The sequence below is a fragment of the Boleophthalmus pectinirostris genome, unplaced genomic scaffold, assembly GCF_026225935.1.
Source record: "Boleophthalmus pectinirostris isolate CB_2022bp ecotype Guang Dong unplaced genomic scaffold, ASM2622593v1 HiC_scaffold_21, whole genome shotgun sequence".
NCBI classification, from domain to species: Eukaryota; Metazoa; Chordata; class Actinopteri; order Gobiiformes; family Gobiidae; genus Boleophthalmus; species Boleophthalmus pectinirostris.
In genome coordinates, this window is record NW_026571175.1 from 19,787,086 (window position 1) to 19,809,208 (window position 22,123).

The following is a 22,123-nucleotide window of genomic DNA, read 5'->3' on the forward strand; positions in this document are numbered from 1 at the left end:
TCCATAGAGAGTTCACAAGACAGTATCTTTTCTATTTCTATTTTAATGTCCTGCCAATAATTACCAAGAACTGGGCAATCCCAGAAGACATGTGAGTGATCCGCCACCATGCCACAGTTTCTCCAACATAATGGAGACATGGTTTTGTAGAAACTTGAAATGATTAAAGGGGTTCTAAAGTATCTAATTTTTGTCTTCCAATCAAATTCCTTCCACAGATTACTGTTGACACCTTTGTGGCTGACCACACACATATCCCCCCACGTCCCATCCTCAATAACTACATTTAACTCCAATTCCCATTTATCTCTGATATCCAGTGTGTGTTCCCCCATATCTCTCATCAACATCTTGTATATTAATGATACATGTTTCTTGGTCGGCAGATGTTTTTCTTGTACTGTTATAAAGTATTGTTCGATACCTGTAGGTTCTGCTTTAATTTTTTCCCATTCAGCATGACTTTGAATGTAGTGCCTTATTTGTAAATAACGAAAATGATCTGTTGAGGGTAATGAAAACTGTTTTTGTATTTGAGAAAAGGATTTTAGGTTACTGCCCTCAAAAAGCTGGTTAACCGTCCTTAGGCCACTACTCATCCACCTTTTGAACCCACTGTCCCACATAGATGGTTGGAAGTCTATATTCCCAGCTATCGGCGTGGCTCTTGTAAGACAAGTTGTACCACCAAGTTTTTTTCTCTCACACAGTTCCATATACGTAAAGTGTGCTTAATCCACACATTTTTAAGCTTAAGTTTTTTCCAGAGTGTTCCACTTTGAAATGGCAACACAGATAAGCCAACTCCTGGTTTTGAATTTTGTTCTATTTGGACCCATCCCGCCTCCCGGTCATTATAAATCCACTGTGTTATGGCAGCCAGTTGAGCAGCCCAGTAGTAGTATCTAAAATTTGGGAGAGAGAGACTCCACCCCTGTCCCTCGGAGAACACAGCAGTTTTAGCCTGATTCTCGGCCTTTTATTTTGCCATATAAATTTAGAAAACATTTTGTCTAACTGAGTAAATGTAGACTTGGGAACCCACACAGGTAAGGACTGAAATAGATATAGAAGCCTTGGCAAAACATTCATTTTGATTGTTTCAATTCTACCAAACAGAGACAGCGGCAGCACCTCCCACCTTAGTAAGTCTGCCTTAATTTGGGTAATCAATTTATTGTAATTTGATTTGAACAACTGAAGTGGGTTGGGTGGAAGTGTGATCCCCAAATATTTAAAACCTTGATCATTACGCTTAAAAGATGCAAGTTGTGTTGGCCATTTTCCTGATAACATCATGGCTTCTGACTTACTCTCATTTATTCTAAATCCAGAGATAGAGCCATAATCATCTAGGCATTTCAGCAATGCAGGGATGGACACTAATGGGTCCTCCAAATATAACAGCACATCGTCTGCGAATAAAGCAATTTTGTGCTGAGTTCCGCTTTCATCTCTTATACCATGAATGTGGGGGTTCTGTCTCACTGCCTCTGCAAATGGTTCAATACTCAGGGCAAACAAGACAGGACTCAGCCCATCTCCCTGCCTCGTTCCTCTACCCAGATTGAAAAATTCGGAACAATATCCATTTACTCGTACTCTTGATTTTGGATTTTTATAAAACAGCATGACCCAATCAACAAATTTGACCCCAAATCCCATATTTTGCAATACGTGTTTCAGGTATAGCCAGTCTACTCGATCAAATGCCTTCTCGGCATCTAAACTGAGAAGCATTGATGTTTGTTTTCTTGAGGTGGCAAGTGATTGTAGGTTTAGAGTCCTGCGTATGTTGTCTGAGCCATAACGACCATTGATAAAACCAGTCTGATCTGGCCCTACCAATCTTCTAATATATTTTTGTATTCTTTTGGCCAGGATACTAGTTAAGATTTTTAAATCAACACATAAAAGACTTATTGGTCTGTATCCTGTACATAATGTGGGGTCTTTACCTTCTTTCTTTATCACAGTTATTAAAGCTTCTGACCAGGAGGCGGGTGGGTCCTTACTGTCCAGGGCATAGTTATATAGTCTTGTAAGCATTGGTGAGAGTTCATTAATAAATGATTTATAATATTCACAGGAGAACCCATCCACTCCTGGTGATTTGTTATTTTTCAGTTTAAGAACAGTTTCTCTAACTTCTTTCTCTGTGATGGGCCTTTCTAAATCTACTGCTTCAGCATCAGATAGTTTGGTCATATTAAGTGGTTCCAAGAATTGTTTTATCTTTTCTGTTTTATCGGTTTGGTCCTCAGTTTCATATAAAGAAGTATAGTAAGCTGCAAAGGCCTCTGAAATATCCTTTGGTTGTGTTACTAGACTACTAGTTGCCGGGTGTTTAATTTTGGTTACAATTCGACTTGACTGAGCCTTCTTTAGCTGAAAAGCAAGTAATCTACTCGCTCTGTTACCCATTTCATAGTATTTCCTGTTTATAAATCTAAGTGCCCCCTCTGCTTTGTAAGTCAATAGGTCATCTAATTTTTGCTTTGTTTCTTGTATTAATGCAAGGGTTTTTTTATCTTGTGTCTTTTTATGCTCTTTTTGTAGTATCTTAATTTCTATCTCTAATTTTTGTTGCTCATATAGTCTTTGTTTCTTAATTCTTGATGCTATGGCTATTATCCTCCCTCGCATTACCGCTTTGGCCCCCTGCCATAAAATGGAAGGGGTAATATTTTCTTTGTCATTCAGGTTGAAATATTCTTCCAAATCAGATTTTAGCTCCTGGTACACGCTTGGATCAGTTAATAGCGAAACATTAAGTCTCCAATATTTAAATCTTTCATTTGAACCTAAAGAAATACGTAGTGTGACTGGTGCATGATCTGAAATTGTGATGGGTTCAATATTACATTCCAAAGCTCTATATGATTCTCTTTTAGATATAGCAAAGAAATCTATTCTTGAGTATGTACCGTGAGCATGGGACAAGAATGTGAAGTCCCTTCCTCTTGGATGGAGGAAGCGCCATATGTCCACCAGGCCTAATTCTTCTAGCATACCCTGCAATGCCATAGTCTTTTTAAGTCTGGGTCCAACATCACTTGGTAGTTTATCTTGTTTTCTATTCAATATACAATTGAAGTCCCCACCGACAATTATTAGTCCTCTGCCTTTTTTCAGCAAGGATAGATGCGATTTTCACAAAGAATTGGGGGCAGTCTTCATTGGGGGCATATACGTTTAGTATATAGTAACTTGTATATTATCAATTTTGCCCACTACCATAACAAATCTGCCTTCATCATCTTGAATAAGCTCTTCATTTTGAAAATACTCTGATCTATGAAAAAGAATTGCTACACCTCTTTTTTTCCCATTTTTACACGAGGCACTATAAACCTGGTCTACCCACTCTCTTCTTAATTTTAGGTGTTCCTTGTCTGATAAGTGGGTTTCCTGAATTAATGCTACAGAGCAACCCAAATTTTTAAGTTGACCATAAAGTTTCTTGCGCTTGATGGGGTTATTTATACCTTTTATATTATAGCTGATCAAGTTAAGTACAACCATGTTTGTTCAGAATGTAGTTTGTGTTCAACGTGGTAATCATTTTCTTGGTGGCAATCCAGTAAGTTATCTGACTGGTAAGTAAACCCAGAACATTTGTCAAGGAAAAAAGAACATAACACAATAAGGGCAGAACAAATGTCATAACTAGAACTTCCATATATCCAGCTGACCCTAATTGGACCAGCTCCTGTTTACAACTAGGCAGAGATATGTGACGAATTATCTCTGGGATGAACATAAGGCAATATGCCAGTGCAGTCTTCTTTATAAGACCGCTCATTGAGTGTTATGCACTCAAATTTACCCATAACCGTCCGAAATGAAGGATTATCTAACTAACTTAAGGTTAATAACATTTGTTGCATCTGGTGTTAAGGAGTTCTCAGCTTACATCTATCCATGCAGTATATTCAGGCCTAATCACTTCTCATTCTTTGTCATTTACATAACCTTCTCTACTGCATGTCCTTAACGAAGGCAGCGAAGTCCGCCGGTGAAAGTGAAGCCTCTCCTCCGCGCGACTCTCCCGGTTGCATCCACCCGTCGTCTCTCGCCAACTTCTCCAGCCTCTCCCGATCCTCCACTCTCACCGTGATTCCCAACTCCTTTAGTTTGGCGGCTGCCTCAGTCAGAGTTGGGAAAGTTTTTTCCCCCGTCTCTAGTTGAATCCGAAGTTGAGCAGGGTATGGGCATTTGGCGTTGATTCCCTTTGCTTTCAGCTGCTTTATCACCTGCCGAACACGCGCCCTCTTTCTTTGCAAATCGGGGGAGTAGTCGTGATCAAAGTAGATACGTTTCTCCTCAAACATCGTTTTCTTCTGGCCCCATGCAAGTCGCAGCACATTTTCTTTAACAGTAAAATCGAGGAATCTGACAATAATGGATCTCGGAGGGACCGTAGAATCCTTTGGTCTGGACACGAGTGCCCGGTGCGCTCTCTCTATTTTCACCTCCATGTCAGGTTTATTCAGGGCGGAACGTATCAGATTCTGTACAAAGCTCACAGTGTCGCGTCCCTCGTTGCCCTCGGGGACCTGATAAATCCTCAGGTTATTGCGTCTCATTCTGTTCTGCAGGTCCTCGCAGCGCGATGTGAGATCCAGCTCTCGTTGAAGCAAATACTTTAGTATACGGCCGTGCCTCATTCCCCGGTCCTCCGTCTCGCTAATCCTCTTTTCCGCCTCGTTCAGTCTTTTTTCGTGTCCCTGAGTTTTCGTTTTTAAGTCCTCTACTAATAATTCTAATCGGTCCAGTGACTTTTTTGTGTCTCTGTGACCGTCTTGGTTCTCCTTTCGGACCTTTTTCAGTTCAGCCATGAGCTCAGCTATATCTCACCGCCTCTCTGCATACCTGCGGCTGTGGCTTCGTTGCTAGCTGGGCTCGGCGGTCTTTTTTCCCCTACGTCGGGCTTCGTTGTTTCACGTTTATTTGAGCCTTTGTTCTGTTTACTCGAGGCACTCATCTTTTATCTTTATGGCCACTGAAATGCTGAGATTAAATGAAGTTATTAACCTAATTGTAAACCTTCGGACGGGAGCCTAGATTTTATGCTGCGGCTCCATGCATGGCGTGGGGTCACCGAAGTCTCTAAATCCATATCCACAATCAAAGTTGCTTGTCACAAGGTGGAACAGAGCATTTTGAGCTTGGGCTAATAATAAATGATTACACGCAATGAAACAAAACACAATGCCAGGTATGTTTTTGATGAGGAAACAACAGTATAACATGTCGTAAAACTCACAAGCATTAATTTTGCATAATATAGGACCTTTAATATAAGAGGTGAAGAGAGGCCCTTATGCATTGTCATATGTAAGAATCATACTGTCAGTCATTCGTCAATATTAGCACCATACATAACCCTGACCCTTTAATTTTGATAAATATGCATTTTCAAATCAGTGTATAGCTAAACATAACACAGTTTTTAGATTTAACTATAAAATCCAAAGAGCTAACCAGTTATGCTATTGTGAGTAGCCTGAATGACAGCATGAGCATCCATCAAAAGATTCTCTCTGCAGCTCTGGTCTTTGTTGTGCAGGATAAAATTAGCCATCTCAAAAATAGCACACCTGAAAGGAATGCAGCTATTAATTTAGATTACATAACACACATCTTCTCTGAGCTGCTGTAATGATGGTGTGCCATATATATGTGAGGTCCATCCATGTCTGAGCCCAGGACTCAACCAGCTGTCACTTTCTGAAATCTTTCTTTCTGTGTTTTTTTCTTTTGGCCCACACCACATATTTGACATGTCATAACACTTCACTGCTCTGAGTCACATTTAGATGCACTGTGTTGACTTGACACCTTTGCCAATAGTGCTACTCATACTTTTCTTTTGTGTTTTCCTCCTATAGAGCTGAGAAAGAATAACAAATGTAGCTACATATTTAATATTCACACATTTACATTTCATTTTAACTTCTTGTAACTGAATAACAAGAAAGTTCCCATTAGGCTGAAATGACAACATAAGCGTCATAAGGTAGCATTAATTTGTTAGCGATGATTTAGTTTTATCCTGAACGTGAGCAGATGAGCAATTTGTATATTTAATGAGTTCATGTTGATTGTGAAAGAATAAAATATATCAGTTTGGATCGACTATTATTGTATTGCCTAGTTTGGTAATTGGTAATACTGGAATTTGCACTTAATTGTAATATTGTTTGTCAACTGGTAACATCAACATTAAGAGTGCAATGTAACTATTGCACTATAAACATATTGCACAATTTCTGAGGGTGCAAGACTGCTTATATTCATATATTGTTATTTGTTTGCCTGCCCAGTATGGAATTGAACATCTATTTGCCAATTCATCAAATCGATGTTTTTATTGCAAAAAAACAAAACTCCTTTAAAATCACATATTCTTCCGTGAGCAGGGTCACCTGTCTGCAGATCTGACATGTTTATGTTTACTTCTTAAATATGGCACAATGTACATTAAAGAACAAGTAGCAGAGTTGGCCATGGAGGCTCATTTTCATCCATAGTCCCTTTGGCAGCTAGTGCCTGCAACTCAATTTCATTTCTCTCAAGCGACTAGGTATAGGAATCAGAATACACTAGATGGTTTGCAAGTACTGGCACAGACAGTTTGCAAATAGGAAGTTTAGACTACATCAGCAAAGAGCTGTGAAGCCATGACATCCAAACTCAAGCGCCTGTCTGGGTCCTTTTGTGGTACAGCACAACAGTACACAAAGCGGTCGAGATGGATGTAGACGCCATACATTCTGTGTTGGCAACAATTCCATTCCTGTTTGGTGAATTTTACCAAGGGAAAGAAGTTATTGCCCTTCTTCAGGCAAAGCTTTTTTCAAAGCTTAATATACCAAAAGTTAGAAGGGCATTACATGCCACTACCAAATAGAGTGATTGTTAAATTAAAAGTACCCGCCTACTATCGAGAGAATAAATTCTAATGCTGTGAGGTCAGGTAGGTTTCCATGAAGTGAAACCAGCTTTCAGGCTAATTGGCAACTGATGTCAAGGTTAATTAAAGATCAGCCTAATTAAATTTAGTGCACATAACTAATGTTCTCGTGATCTGTAATTATGTCATATGTGGAGGTATAGTGTGGTAAATCCATGGCATAGGTTTAGCCTGTCACCTGAATCTTTCTTGTGAGAATTTTCTTGAAATCCTCATATTGGACTGCACATTCAGGTATCAAACCTATCGCACTTGTGAACATACACTTTAGCACAAAACTTCTTTGAGTTTCCTTTTTGAGAAATAATTTTATAGGTTACATCATGTTAAATATTCTCAACTAAAAATTGAACAATGCCACAGCAGAAAGCACAAGCATTTGGTTCTTGATAAGCTTACAAGAGGTGTTAGTGTGCAAATTATAGTACAAAGTACATTTGTTTAATTCTGAATTAAACTATCAACAATTTCTTCACCCCTTTATTTGTTTTTGCAGACAGATAACAGCCAATTTCAAATCAATAGCAACAAAACAGCATTTTTATAATTACATAGCACCGGTTGTGGGTCAGACTCCATCTAAGTGGGCAGCTTGGTTGATTTCTTGAAACTTCTTCTCTCCAAGAATTAAAGCTAGTTGTCAACAGCAAAGTAACCATCAACGCTTCCACCTTTGGCTACTAAATCGAGCCAAAAAAAAAATCCACGTAAATCCTCAATTAAGAAGTCAGTGCTTTGGTGAAGAGTGTTACTGAGACTTGAAAATCGGCTTGCTTAGTCATTAATTGAGACCAGTAAGTGGATATGGTGTTGTGTGGTGAGTGCGTAAAATGGGCCGATTGAGGACCATCGGTCGTTCCACAAAAGCATAAGAGGGAGGGGATTGAATACTTGTCCCTTTTTTTCCAATTACTTTTGGCACTGAGTAAGAAAATATTTTCAGTTATGAAACATACACTTAATTAGCAATCAAAATAGAACCTCAGGGTTGAGAAAAAAATGTTGATGTTAAGTTTGTAAAGTTTGTCAGTGTGGGATTAAAACTGCCAACCTTTGGATCAATGGACACAAATTCCAACTGAGCTACTGTTATCCCTTAATGGTGCATTGTGTAATTTTTGAAGGGTCCGCCACTTACTTTTCTCCATGGAGATGTTAATGCTTTGTCTGGAATATTTCACAGTATGGTATTAAACCTTGCTATCATCATGGAGAGCAAACCAGACCAAGTTACTGATCAGATCTGTGGAGAGGCAATGTCGCCCACAGTCAGAATGCCTGTTTTTCTGGGTATTTTTGAGCAATAAAACCACCTGTAACTAAATGTAAGTTAGATCTGTTCAATGTCATATCATTGTGATCGTTTTGAAGCAGAGCAATGACATATCGATAAAAACAAGAAGGTGACGGCTCTCTAACTGAAAAGTTACATAGTGCACTTTTAAACAAGTATGTCAGGGCAATGGCAAAAAATATAACAAAAAATAAATCATAATAATTTCCTTATACTGATATACATGATTTTTGATTTGATGATTTAGATTTTGTCTTATTATAAATTAATCTAAAATTGGCTTTCAATAGGCCTATTCATTTTCGTAAATGTAACATAAATTAATTCAAGGGTGCATCACAATAGAAAACAATAAATCATTCATATCATTCCTCTGATGGTGTCATCATTTGTCATGTTGTTTAGTATATTATAATAGCGAGTCTTGTTACTGCCTTTATACAGAATCACAAAGCTCACTGTTCCAGATCTAATTTTAGATTCTGTGATGTTAAGTCAGTTATGTTATTTGAAGAAGTAAAACTAAAGTCAGACAACAGAAGATATATATATACATAGTCTTTAGTTGGAACAGTTTGTAACACCATAATTTTCTTCACTCTTCTGTCAGAAACATCTCTTTTTGAACAAGTTACAATGACCTCCCAGCTGTCCTCTCTCTCCTTCACCCACTCTGCTTGGTTTCCTTTAAAGCACCCTTCATAACTTTAGGAATTTTAATTTCTTTAAAAAAAAAATTTAAACTGCATTCTTGGTTGTATTTGACGTCACAGTTTTTATGAGGCATCCTGGGTCTGTGGCGTCTGTGTTCTCTACAGGAGGTTTATAAGCCCTCCGGCCATAACAACAATACAAGTTTTTGTCACTTTCACTGAAATGCTTTAAACTCACACTGAACCCAAGCATTAAACATACCCTTACATAATGTCTATACTGACTAATGACAGGGAATCAGATCTGTAGAGTATAAAAAATGTAAAGCTCACATATTTCCTGGTCACACTCAGTTGCTGTTTTGGTTGGGTCTGTCATTATAGCTGTCATCATCAGTCCTTGAGGAGAGAGCTATATTTACACACTAAGAAACAAGCAGAAACACACAACTGAACACAAGCAAAGCCAGCAATGTTTTTAACTGTAGCCTTAGATGCTAAAACATCAATGCAACAATTCAGCACAATCTTGTTCTCTCTCTTGCAATCAAAATAGTGACTATTTTAACACATGTGAAGGACATTTGTTCAGAATTCTAAAATTCTTCTCAAAGGATTTAGAGGTGCGCTGGACTGGAAGGTCAGTTTCTGTGAAGGTTCTACGTGAATTGCATTGACAGAAAAAGTACGGAAGCTGAAAATAGACAAGAGGCATCCTGGTACTGTTCTGAAGAGAGATGTTAAATAAGAGCAAACTATTACCCACCATAGGATTATTTTTATACCAAAGACCTTGGACATTAACATGCTTAAATAAATGACTGTTACCTTGAGACCTGCGCTTTGGAAAAAAACAGTATTTCAAACTAGTCGATACTTGACAAAAAACCCCACAATTTGTTAGACAATATAATGCAATTTTCAACACAAAATAATGGCCTTAGATATCAGTAGAATTAACCTACGTAATACACAAAAGCTCAGGCAATACGACCAAAGACAAGTTCAAAATCAATATATCACAATTAATTTAATAATGTCTTAAATATTTTGTGCGTTTACAATTTCTTAAAAACATTGCTAAAACTCAAATAACCAGCATAATATACTTCTGGTGCACTCCGATAGAAAGGCAACACTAACCTTGTTGAAGTACAACACTGTGTCTGTACCGTGGACCCCCTCTCCTCCAGACCCTCCCAGACTTCCTGTTCATTATGTAACGTGGCATTGAGTCTTCATCAAAAGCTTTAGAATTTTTTGGTTTTTTTTTTTCACTTAAACATCAATAACAAAGTCCCTTCTGCACTTGTACTCTGCTGTTTTGGTCTGGATGTCTCAGGGAGGACTGGGAAAGGTCACATGACTGTGAGGTCAGAGGTCAAGGCTAAGGGATGTACAGGCACAGCTGATGGTGTGTGAATGCACAGCGCTAGAATATCAAAGAAAAACACTCTGTGACTATGGCTCACATTACCAGAACTATACAGTATGTCCTCTTGTTGAATGACTGCTACTACAAATACAAACTGATGAAATGAAATGAACGCTACTCATGCCACTACTGCGAATGCTGCTACTATTATTAGACCTACTACTACTACAGCAACTTTTATAACTACTCCTGATGCTATGATTGGTATTGGCCCTACAATTAGAACTACTACAATTACTACTTACTGCTACTACTAACTACTACTGCTCACATAACATCCTACAAGGTTTTATTGCTGCTGCTACTAATTCCATAGTAGGCACCATTATTATTTCACACTACTACCCAATACTTGCAAACCTTACTGTTAAACCACACTTATATTACATTACATAATGTGCAGTATATTCTGCTTTTTCGCACATCATGTTAAATGACTTGTATTGAATTGCAGTGGACAAAAGTGCAGTGATTTGTGTCTGTATAAGGATTCTTTAAAGGTCCTATATTACACAAAATTGATTCTTGTGAGCTTTAAGCCATGTTAGAATGTTGTTACCTCCTCAAAAACATACCTGGAGCGCAGATGTAGAAGAAAGTATAACACAATGCTTTAAGGTTTTCAAATAAGGTACAGTGGGGAAGGCATGAAATATGTCATGTGGGAACGGACTATGCTCTCAAGATAAAGAGAAGGATTTCTGAGATGCTGGCTGGTGCATAATTAATGATCACTGGTCAGACTGAGTGCATAATTGGTCTAGACAGGCATTATGTGAGGAGGAAGACTGCTGTAGCATCAATCACACTGTCAAAACTGGTAAGACAGGCTCATAGTATGTAGCAAAAATGCTTATAAAATGATTCTTATTTAGTTCTTATATTAGCTGCCACTATTGGTAAATTAACAGTGGTCAAAAGATGGATAATTGGATGAGATGGATAATCTGAGTTAAGTCAAAACAATAAACATCAATATCACATTTTTACTGCTAATCCACTAAAATACTAGAGATGTGCCGATTCAGCTTCCTTACTTCTGATATTGTTATCAATACATTGACTATTACTTTACTACTACTGGATACTGGAGATTTACAGATACCAGTGTAGGGATGTAAAATGGTGCTTACTTCCTTAAAACACAGATAACTTTTTACAAAATGGATCCAGATGTGCTATGCAACTGTTATTTATCCTTCACATAACTACTGACCATCTTCATATGATTAAAAGTTGATTAACATTATGAAACATTCTAGACCTAAATCATTCTGTAAATAATCATATTACATCCATTTAAGGGCCCAACCAGGATACTGGTATAGGTGCATCCTTATAAAATATTTTTTTGCTTCTACTAATCTGTATTATTCAGTACCATAGTGGGGTGAATGTGCAAGGGCATCTCATATAAATTCATGTAAATTCATATAAATTCATATATAAATTCATATAAATTTGTATAAATAAATAAATAAAATAAATAAATAGGCCCAAACTCATAGGCTTGAAGTTTGCTTTGACAACCCATCAAAGAGGAACAAAGGGAATATTGGGTTAATAAACATGGACAACACTCTATTGTTTCATACACCTACAACCTTTTCTGAGAGCCAAAATCCACTTGTTCCCACACGGAGTCCAGGGTGGTCTCTTGTCTGTCATGACCGTGGCGGGATTACCTCATTGTGAGTGCGTTTCCAAACCACCGAGTGTAAAGCTCACACGCCCAGCATCACCACAGACACATCACTATAGTAACCCTATAGGAGCTGAAGGAAAGGTTAGAGGAGCAGCCAGACCCAAGTCATATCACGTATAATCCACCAATAAACAAGAGCGACCAGAGAGGAGTCAAGTTTACACCAGCGGCATCGCCTTGACTTCATGCTCCTCCCAAGACTTTATGAATAAACTTTCCACATCCTTTCAGACATGGCAACATTAAACACACCTACAGCTTCTATGTTTTTCTCTGCTACTACTCAGAGGAAATTCAAGAGGTTATGCCAAATAATGTCTTCTTGCAATAGACACAATTTGTAGGACCAGTCAGCAAAATTAATATTTTGCTTCAAATTCTTTATTGCTGTGTAAATTATCCTAATTTCTCATCACTTACATGATCAACAGTACCTACAACTACTACTACTCAATTACAGTTACTACTATCACTGACATTAGTAATGCTACTTACTAAGTCACAAAATATAGGAATTCTTAAGGTATATCAAAGTCAAGTTAAGGGTTTATTATAAAGCACATTAAAACAGACAGCACTCCAAAGTGCTTAACAATAATAGATAAAAACTGAATAGGATAATATATAAGAAAAGATATGAGCATATCGTTGAAGCATACAAAATTCACAGTTTGCATCTGTGGTCTTGGCATAACTATGAAATATAAAATGCACAGGGAATTCCAGGCTTTTAAAAACCACAAAACATAAGAAGGGCTGTTCAGAGTGTTTAGTCTGAAGTAGGTCACTGAGGCCAACTGTCAGAGGCAGAAACATGGCATTAATATGGCTCTTCTGCACTAGGTCCCCTCAGGTCACAGCTAACACAGTGGACACACACACAAAGCACTGCACAGACATTTTAATCTGAGGACACAATTATAGGGGACAGAGCTGAGTAGGCGGAACAAGACAGTGAAAGTGTATGTTCAGATCAGCAGTGTTAACAGAACAGGACATAATGTTTAAGATCTAGGCACTGTTATATCGATTTATTTCATTCATTTAAGATTTGTCCCTACCTAAGGTAAAGTACAGTCCATTCGTAAATGCAACTGTGCCAATTTGTCAGGAGCAGTGAGCACCCGCGGGACCCATTTCCAGATCTTGAGATGGGCTAGTCAGTAGAGATAAACCAATATATTGAACCGATATTGGGACTTTTTTAGCATAATGGTTATCAGCCTTAAATTTCCAGCACAGGCCGATATTTAATTTTGGTCAGCCTGCTGCCTAAATACTACACAGAAAGCTTTATATTAACACTTTAATATGAAGAGATAGCTGCACAAAATGTGACTACACAGCTCTCCTAGGTTTCTGGTAAAAAAAAAAAAAAAAAGACTTGGTTTGGAGTTTGTAGTAAATTTAAATTACATTATGTGGAGAAAATAATCAAAATCGAACCAACATATCAGCCTAAAAATATCAGCAGAGCTTATCAGTGATCGATTTCTCTGTGTACTTAGCAACTAGTATAAACATCAGCCATGAAAAAAACCCACTTCACATACCTGAACTGGAGGATTATGTTGCATGTTTTGGATTTTCTCATAATGACAGCTATTTATTATGAATGACTTGGCTTTGACTATTGTCAAAATTCTTAAAATAAAATGTTATCTTTTGAGGCAAGGCATTTCTGTGTATAGGTCAGCATCTATTTTTTTTTCTGGTGTAATAGTTCTGGCTCTTTTACCATCACACACAGAAAATAAAGCCAGAAGCTGACGTGAATCACAGTAAACTGAAGTTGAACTGACTGAGGAGTTTTTGATTGACAGCTAGGGATGAGGCCAAGTGAAATCCAGGGTTAATGTGACAGACAGCTATAAACATCAGCCAAATGATGAACCTTTTTGTAGCAGTGACAGTGTAAAAGGAGACAAAAGATGGAGGTGGACAAAAATGTTCCAGTTAGATATTAGTCAACAGTGAAGTGCAACCAGTGTTTTGCACAACAGGGAAATGCAATGAGGATTTTAGGATTTGCAAGTCATTAGTCAGTCAGTAACTGCACTATATGACTTATGCTAGAGGGTTGTCCCCATGGAGATGTTATTGCTTTGCCTGGATTGCAGTTTGGCATAAATGTTATCTATGTCCATGGAGACAAACAAGCAGTGCCTCCATGCCAAGTTACAAGTAAGATCTGTACAGAGGCATCCTTTCTCACAGTAAAAATGGTTTTTAAGATGTTTTTGAGTAGCAGTCCCCAACCTTTTTTTCTTGTAGGGACCAAAATAAACATACAATTTTTCAGGGACCGATGGAGGGGGTGGGGCCAGTTATAACAGCATAAAGTCCTTATAACTCTTAACCATAGTTTGAAAAAAAAAAAAAGACATAATAATCATATTTGAATTAGCTATTTACATTTGTGAATATGGTGGTAGTTTTACTTCTTTGTCTTCTTTATAAAGATAGGCATATAATATTTTTCTCTGGGCCCAGTACCAGATGGTTGTGGGACCTGGTGGTTGGTGGTTGGGGCCTCTGTTTTAGATCAATAAAACACACAATCAACACAATACCATTTTCAAGGAGACAATCAGGTCCACCAGAAAAGTTACAAAGTGCACCTTCAAAAATATCTTTCTCTTTTTGCAGTGGATTTGACTTAAATATACCTCTCCCTCTGGCAGATTGTTATCCTCTCCATGCACCTCTGTATTTTAGTTCAAAGCTGTTAGATGTGTGTGTATAAATCAACTGTCCCCTTTTACAGTCAGCATCAAGGATTGTGTTTCCTATGATCTAGTGCTTCGCTGGGCTCCATTTTGGCTCTTTGGGGGATACAGTTTCCTGGGGCATGCTGAACTGGACATGTACAGACAGAGACACTGGAGGAGAACTGGATTTGTGAAACCTGATTCTGGCTCTAGACTTGCAGCCTTAGTCCTGGTTGAGTGCTGTTTATCAGACTAATGCTGCTGTGTTCTTGGCTATTGTCCCCTGGGTTCCCCCTCAAGGCACAATCTGAAAGTGAGATAAATACCTTGAGGTGCACACATACGGCATCCAATTGCAATACATTTGAGTTACTGACTAAATAAAACATAAAATTTAATTCACATGTGATAGAGCTGCTGTAATCTCTATTATAGTAGGCATTTATGGTAGTAAATGTAAATTAGCTTGCATGTCAGAGCATGTTTAAGCATTTGCAGTTGTTTTGGTAAAATTGTGTTGTTGCTAAGGTAAAACCAGACCCTCAAGTTATGTCCTAAAGTTGAGCAAATGCTGTTCAATAATCCAAGCAGAGCCCTGTGTCACTGTAAGCCTTTAAATGACAACTTTTTGTTTCTCCATGTTTAAAGTTTTGAAGGCGTTTAAAAGAAAAGTGAGTGGGGCAATTACTGAACAAGTAACGCCCCTAAAGCCAAATAGTGATTGACAGGTCTTTGTGACTGTAAACAAACAAGAACACAAAAGCTGTTGAGACTGACAATGACAGGACTTGTTATGTAATTGTTGACAACAACGCAATGTGAGCACAATCTATTATGTAAAAGGTAAATATGTGTACATGTTCTGTTCACACCTAATACTATGTAGAAATATGCATTTCTAATTTAAGACTATCAGCTATGATGCTAGAGTTTCACTGAGGTGCCAGCGGCAAAGACTGCCAGTGTGTTCTAGGCAAGGCCCTTCACCCATATTCCCTAGTATGAATGTGGTGTGTGTGTTGGTGGTGGCTGGAGGGGCTGATGACACAGACTGGCAGCCTCACTTCTGTCAGTCTGTCCTTGATCAGTTATGGCTACAGTAGTAGCTTATCACCACTGGGTACGGAGTGAATGAATAATGCAACAAACTGTGTCTCTGAACGTCAGATGGCTGATGCATTATTATGTATTATTATAAGTCATTTATTTAGCTATTGGGGGGGTCATAAGAAATGGTCAGTCTTTTTGTGTGCATTCTTACTTTGGCTATACAATTTAAGTTTGATTTGTTTCCTTACTCCACCAGCAGTGCTGAAGTTAAAGCTGAGGTTATACAGATGGCCTGCTAACAATAAAGGTATTTCTTTCTGTTGATAATAAAAATTAGTTTATGTTTGGGGAATTATAATGTGTTTTGTCTAAAAGTTATGACCGAATAACCCCCCTGAAAATGCCACACCTGTTGAGGCTAAAATCCAAGAGTTGCTAACTGGATCCATATGTTCTTATTACCTCCATAAATTTGAATAGCGAATACAACTAGAGCGAGACAGACACTCCAAAGGGACAAGGCTATAACTCTGTATTTAAGAGCCCTCCTGATCTCCACTACACTGGACACTTGTGACTTAAGAACGCTACTCTTCATGCTTTCTGCCCTGACCCTGTTACTCAAACAGTGGTTTATTTAGACACCAAACAACTCCCATTAATCTCACACTTAACTGTATTTTTACTGTCATTAGAGCTATACTACACTGGTGCTATGGCTTTCATTTACCGCCAACCACATCCTCAAAGAAACACAAGCTCTTTGAATTAGCCATAAAGATCTCTGTGTATTTTTTAGTCCCTAAGATACCACTTATTCCCATTTGAGGTGGACATTTATATCGGTGAGCATGTGTGTATCAGTGATAAGAAAGCCGTGCTGTGTGTGTCCTGTGTGTAATGTTGTTTAATCTGAGAGTGTGCTGAATAGAGGCTTTCAGGTCAGACGGGGTGGGTTCGTATAGAGGTGATTTACTGAGGTTAGCAGATAATAATCAAAGGGGGGCGCAATAGCTTGGATTCAGCATTAGATTATAGAAGGTTGTTGGTATAGAAGTCCTTTTAGGAGTAAAATAAAGAGCAAAAATAGGTCACAATAATTACTAAATCATCTTCTGTTTCAATATATGACACATGGAACAATATTTTTTTGGAGTCAAGAAGCAAGCATGTGTTTTAATAATGAAAAAAACCCACACACACATAATTTGGTTAAAAATACAAAGCCACATTTTAAGGAACTGAAAAACCAAGGAACTGTGATGTTGAGCAACAAACTGTTTTGATACTTTCTCAAACAAACACTTGTTGCCATGCAGGTTGGTCAAAATGCTACTTACTCTGTTTGTCCATGGTACAACCCAACATTATAAAGATATGATTCATTAAGAGCATCTGCTTGCATGTGAATACCGCAAATACAAAAATACTACATTATTCTAATACAAAATGTACCTCACAATAGATCTTATATGAAGAGTTCAGCACCAGGGAGGGCATCTGATCTAAATGCCAAATCCTTATTAAAGTGAAGATTAACAATATGAGGAGATTATAAAGAGGAAAAGCAATATAAAGAAGAGAGAAAAGGGCAGAATTAATAAATCAGGTTGTTGGCATTTGGACCATGAACATATGCAATAGGAACATGGCACATGGCACAGCACCCCCTCTTGACAATAATTAGAACAAAACGTATGTGATCCATAGTACAAGAATCTACGAATCTTAACAGCACCCACACATCCAGTAAGCTGCTCCCTGATTGGCTGCTCATTTGCGGAGTCAGCTGGCTTCATGTTCCTCACAGCTCCGTGTTCAAAGACAGCGCCACATTAGCCGCCGGTGCAGCTCAGTGAGAAGTGGGTCAGCGTGGGCATTAACATACATTACACACCCAGTGATGCAATGAGTGGGAATATCCTCCTCAGAGCCCCATGTTCATAAAGCTGCAGCAGAGCACCAGTGTATGGGTTTAGTGTGGGGGAACGCTGAATGACTTGATTTTATGTTTTTTATGGTGAAGATGGTTTTAATTAACAAAATGTAGCTGAATGATGCTTAAAATATGTTACAGCTGAATTCACAAAATGTCAATTAAAGGTACTATTTTACACAACATTAATTCTTGTGAGCTTTAAGCCATGTTATAATGTTGTTACCTCATCAAAACATACCTGGAGTTGTCATGCCGTGTGGTATTAAAGGCTTTTAATTATTTTGTACTTTTTGAGTGCCTCAATTTTTTCTACTTTGTATTTGAGACTGGTCCCTACACTGAAGAGCACCAAAACAACAATTCAGTACTATTTCTGTATATCCAAGTAACACTCCTGCCCCCCAAAGTTTTGCATACCTGGAGTTGTGTTTTGTTTCATTCATGCATGTTTGCATTATCCTGCATCATTAGTCTACATCTGAAAAGCTTAAAATGCTCTGTTCCACCTTGTGATGTCATGGAGTGGTAGTCTTCAAGTGAACAGGTACCTTTTATCTGTTGGTTGGTAAAGATTGGCAATTCCAGGGCTTAAATCATCGAAATAATTCTAGTAAAAGTGTATGGAGTTTAAAAACTTCTTATATTATCACATGACATCACAAGGTTTTCTGTTTGAAAGAAGAATCCAGCCTAAATATACAGGGTTTGTGTGAATGAAACAAAACACAACTACAGGTATGTTTTTGATGGGCAAACAACATCATAACATAGAACAAATAGTGTAATATGAACTATTTAAATGTTAAAAATGTGAAACATAGCTGTACACATTTTTTTTGTGATTTTTCATTTTATTTAACTGAACTTGTCTTTGTAATTTCACTTTAAATCTAACATACAAATACAACAAGAAACAGGAACATTGCATCTTCCAACAATTATTCCTGCCTAATTTCTATTGTCCTACAAAACAAAACATGTACCAATGTGATGACTTGAGGCCCTTCATCTATTCATACGAGCTGCCAGACCCACAGGGGGTTGTCGGCGTATGGATGTCACAAACAATTTTCAACCTCTTTACATAAAACACAGAATCTCAATCAGAATCAAAGTCTCACAAATTCCACGGATCTATCAAGCGAGATATCCAGAGACTGACTTTTCACTCTGTCAACACCAAGTCACTCTTATCATTAAAATATCAGTCTTATCTAAATTGCTCCTGCTATCTGCCTTTAGACAAGACAATAAACAGTCAACCATAAAATAATAATAATATTCTGGTGCATAAAAGCCATTTAAAACATCAGTGTGTTACATAACAACGCCCACACTGCACTGGGCACAGCTCTACTGCTTCTAAAAAGGGTGAGAAGTTGAAAAATCGATAAATAAAGTGCGTTGCAAAAACATATTTCAGAAGGTTATGCAAATATACGCAAACAATATACTTTTACCTTTGTGCTTTAAGAAGACATAACAAATCCTGATATTCCTGAAAACATTTTCTTAGCATCCTTGACAACAACAGAGAAGGTCAAAGTTCACAGCCTTAAACCGGCACACAGCACCATCCACAACCTTACCGTCTTCCAGAAACACATCTTCAGCTTCTTCACGCATAATTTCATCAGAGTCATCCTCAACTACAATGTCCACCGCGGCCATCTCTCTTGTCTTGTCTTCTCTTTCCTCCTTTGTTGTACAGATCAGAGTCTATGAGCTGTGACTGCAGATCTGAATAAAAAGTTGGGCCTGCCCCTTTCTCGCTCCTGCAGGTCTTGCCTCTTGGTTGAAAGTGAGAAATTAAAAGGACGATCTTCGGTAAGTTTCCGAGCTGGTTTCATAACATCCTGTGCAAAAGCTGAAGTGAAATTGCTGTTTTGTTTTTTAGAGTGAGAGAGTACAGTGCTGGGAGGGTCTTGGCTGAGGCTTGAGTGTCCATGTTGAACAGCAGGGTGTCCAGTGATTCAGCTCGACTGCCTTGTGATTAACAGGAATAATTAGCTTCTTTATTTCGAGCTGGCGAGGACGTGCAAAGCTGGTGTGAAAAGGAGAGGAGAGAGAGAGGCGCTCCACTTGTCATTCCATTACAGCTCACTGCAGATCATGCTCCCTCTATTTTTGCACAGGGCCACTCCAGAGGTGGTAAAGGTCTCCCGACCTGATAATGCGATGTGTGATAAAAATACCAAATATGACTAATGACATTTAGAAAACCCAACCCAAACTCTGAATTGGATATCATTTATTTAGTTTAGTTTATTTAAGGATGGGCGGTCAACCATAGACAAGAGGTACATTTAAACTTGTTTGGAAACAGTGGGACTTGGCAGGTAGAACGTGAAATATTGTATTGTCTGACCAGTGCTGGGGTCAAACTGCAAAGCATTTGACCCAACCTTCAATTCCACTGGGGCAATGTGTCTGGAGCAATGGGTGTTGCTTTGTGCCCAGGGACCCGGCTCAAGGTGTTGATCTGGCTCGGTCAGGACTATAGAATGGAGGATTTTACCTATAGTGCATGCTTTGGATTGATGGAGGAAAAAGGAGTGCCGCTGCAAACCCAGAATGTTCTTGCAACTCGAGAGTTTTTAAAACAAGGAGAGCAAGTGTTTACAAAAATAAACACCCAAATTGGCCCAATAAAATAGCTCCACTGGATAACTTTGTATAATGACTGTAATGACATTAACTCACCCTGAGCACACGTGTGAAATGTTATAAGATGTCTGAAAACCCAGATGATCGGAGGACAGAAGTGTCTGACAATAAGGCTGAAGACTTCCCAGCTCCAGCACACCTGCTAATGCACAAGACACATTTATTCATTCCTGGTTCATGAAATCCTCATTCTGTCATACACATTTTGTTTTCATAGTGTCTCCGTAAACTTAAAGAAAACATAGTCAGCATGTAATCAAGCGCATAAATTGGTCTATAATTTCTCACTGTTATAAATAATGTGCAGTATTTGTGGAAAATGTTTTAATGACATTTTTTCCTTCATCGAAATGAGACACCAGTACAGTAGCAATAATGTCTGATACTGTTGTCTGATTAGCTAAAATTAACAATTTCTTGAGACTAACTCACATTAGTATAACAATTAAAAAGGCATATGAAGTATATAGGCAATTTTCTATGTCAAATGCAGTTCCTAAAATAATCATTTGCATTTTCATTTGCATTTCTAAGGCAAAGGACACACACCTTCTTACTCGTCTCGTGGAAACATTTGTTCACACACCTCTCGTCCCCACACCTCTCAAAATTAGACTTGCACTTATATCACCAGATTCTCTCAAAACAAAATGTTTTCTTGTGCATAGCTTTCATACACACCTATAATGACCAAAATAAACTCTTGCAAAAGTTGACTTAAACAAAGCTTGAAAATCTTGTTTTTTCTACCAAACCAGTCTTTCAAAAATGGGACCTGCCCACTCTTAACCTCTGGTCTGGTTTTTGTTGACATTGTCCTGCAGAGTGTCCATTACTCTTATCTGACTCAGCCCCACTTTAGAAAGGCCCTCAAACACCAGAATAGAAAGTAGGCCTCAAGTCGATTCATTATCACTTAACTTTGCTGCTTCCTGTCCCCTGACACTCACTGCCTTTAAGGCCAAAGCTCCAGGGATTGGACCTGGAGATCAACTCATTTTCATAGACTTTAGGCTTGTCCAGACAGGTCTTTTGTTAAGAGAAATATATATTTAAATTCTTATGAGAAGGAAATACTCATCATTTATATTATATTTGAAAAGGATAGCTGAAAATATATATTTCAATATATGCACCTGTTAAACCAACCTCCTCTTATATAAAGTTTATACAAGTTTTTCAGCAACTCAAAAAAAGTGGCTAGGTAAGATATGGTTTCATATCCATTGCATCATATCCAGTAAAGAAGAAAGTTATTAATTTTATGGTCAAATGCCAGCTCAATTACCACCATTTAAATCCACATCTTAGGATAAGATAAGTTCTTTTGATTTGTCTTCTTTCACAGTCAAGCAGGAAGTATTGGTTTATGTGGCAACCAGATAAAATAAAGAAAATGGGATTTCCTTTTTAATTTCACTACCCATTTTTTGTGGAGATTATATATATTTGAGGAAACATCACTTCCTTTCACTTTTTGGTTTACAAACAAACAACAATACATATCTGAAGAGTGTCTTGAACTGGAGTGGTCAGCAATGGTATTTTGTTTATCGCTTTGGCTTTGTAAACACATAACATGACATTTAAAGCAGAGCCACAGTCTGCAGAGAATCCATCCCACTCCCATCTGCTCTGAGCTAAAACCATAACATGCTCCGGTGACTGTACCAGGCTGCACTATATCTGT

At 38.1% G+C, this 22,123-nt stretch overlaps 1 protein-coding gene across 1 annotated transcript in view; it reads right to left on the reverse strand.

The window, feature by feature from the left end:
* ripor2 (RHO family interacting cell polarization regulator 2) overlaps positions 1 to 19,571 on the reverse strand; it is a 72,765-nt gene extending 53,194 nt beyond the window's left edge. The window contains exon 1 of the mRNA XM_020932520.2: positions 19,356 to 19,571. Coding sequence (XP_020788179.1) covers positions 19,356 to 19,437 — 82 coding nt within the window. The 5' untranslated portion in view covers positions 19,438 to 19,571. The remainder of the gene's footprint in view (positions 1 to 19,355) is intronic.
* Between the last annotated feature and the right edge of the window lie 2,552 nt (positions 19,572 to 22,123).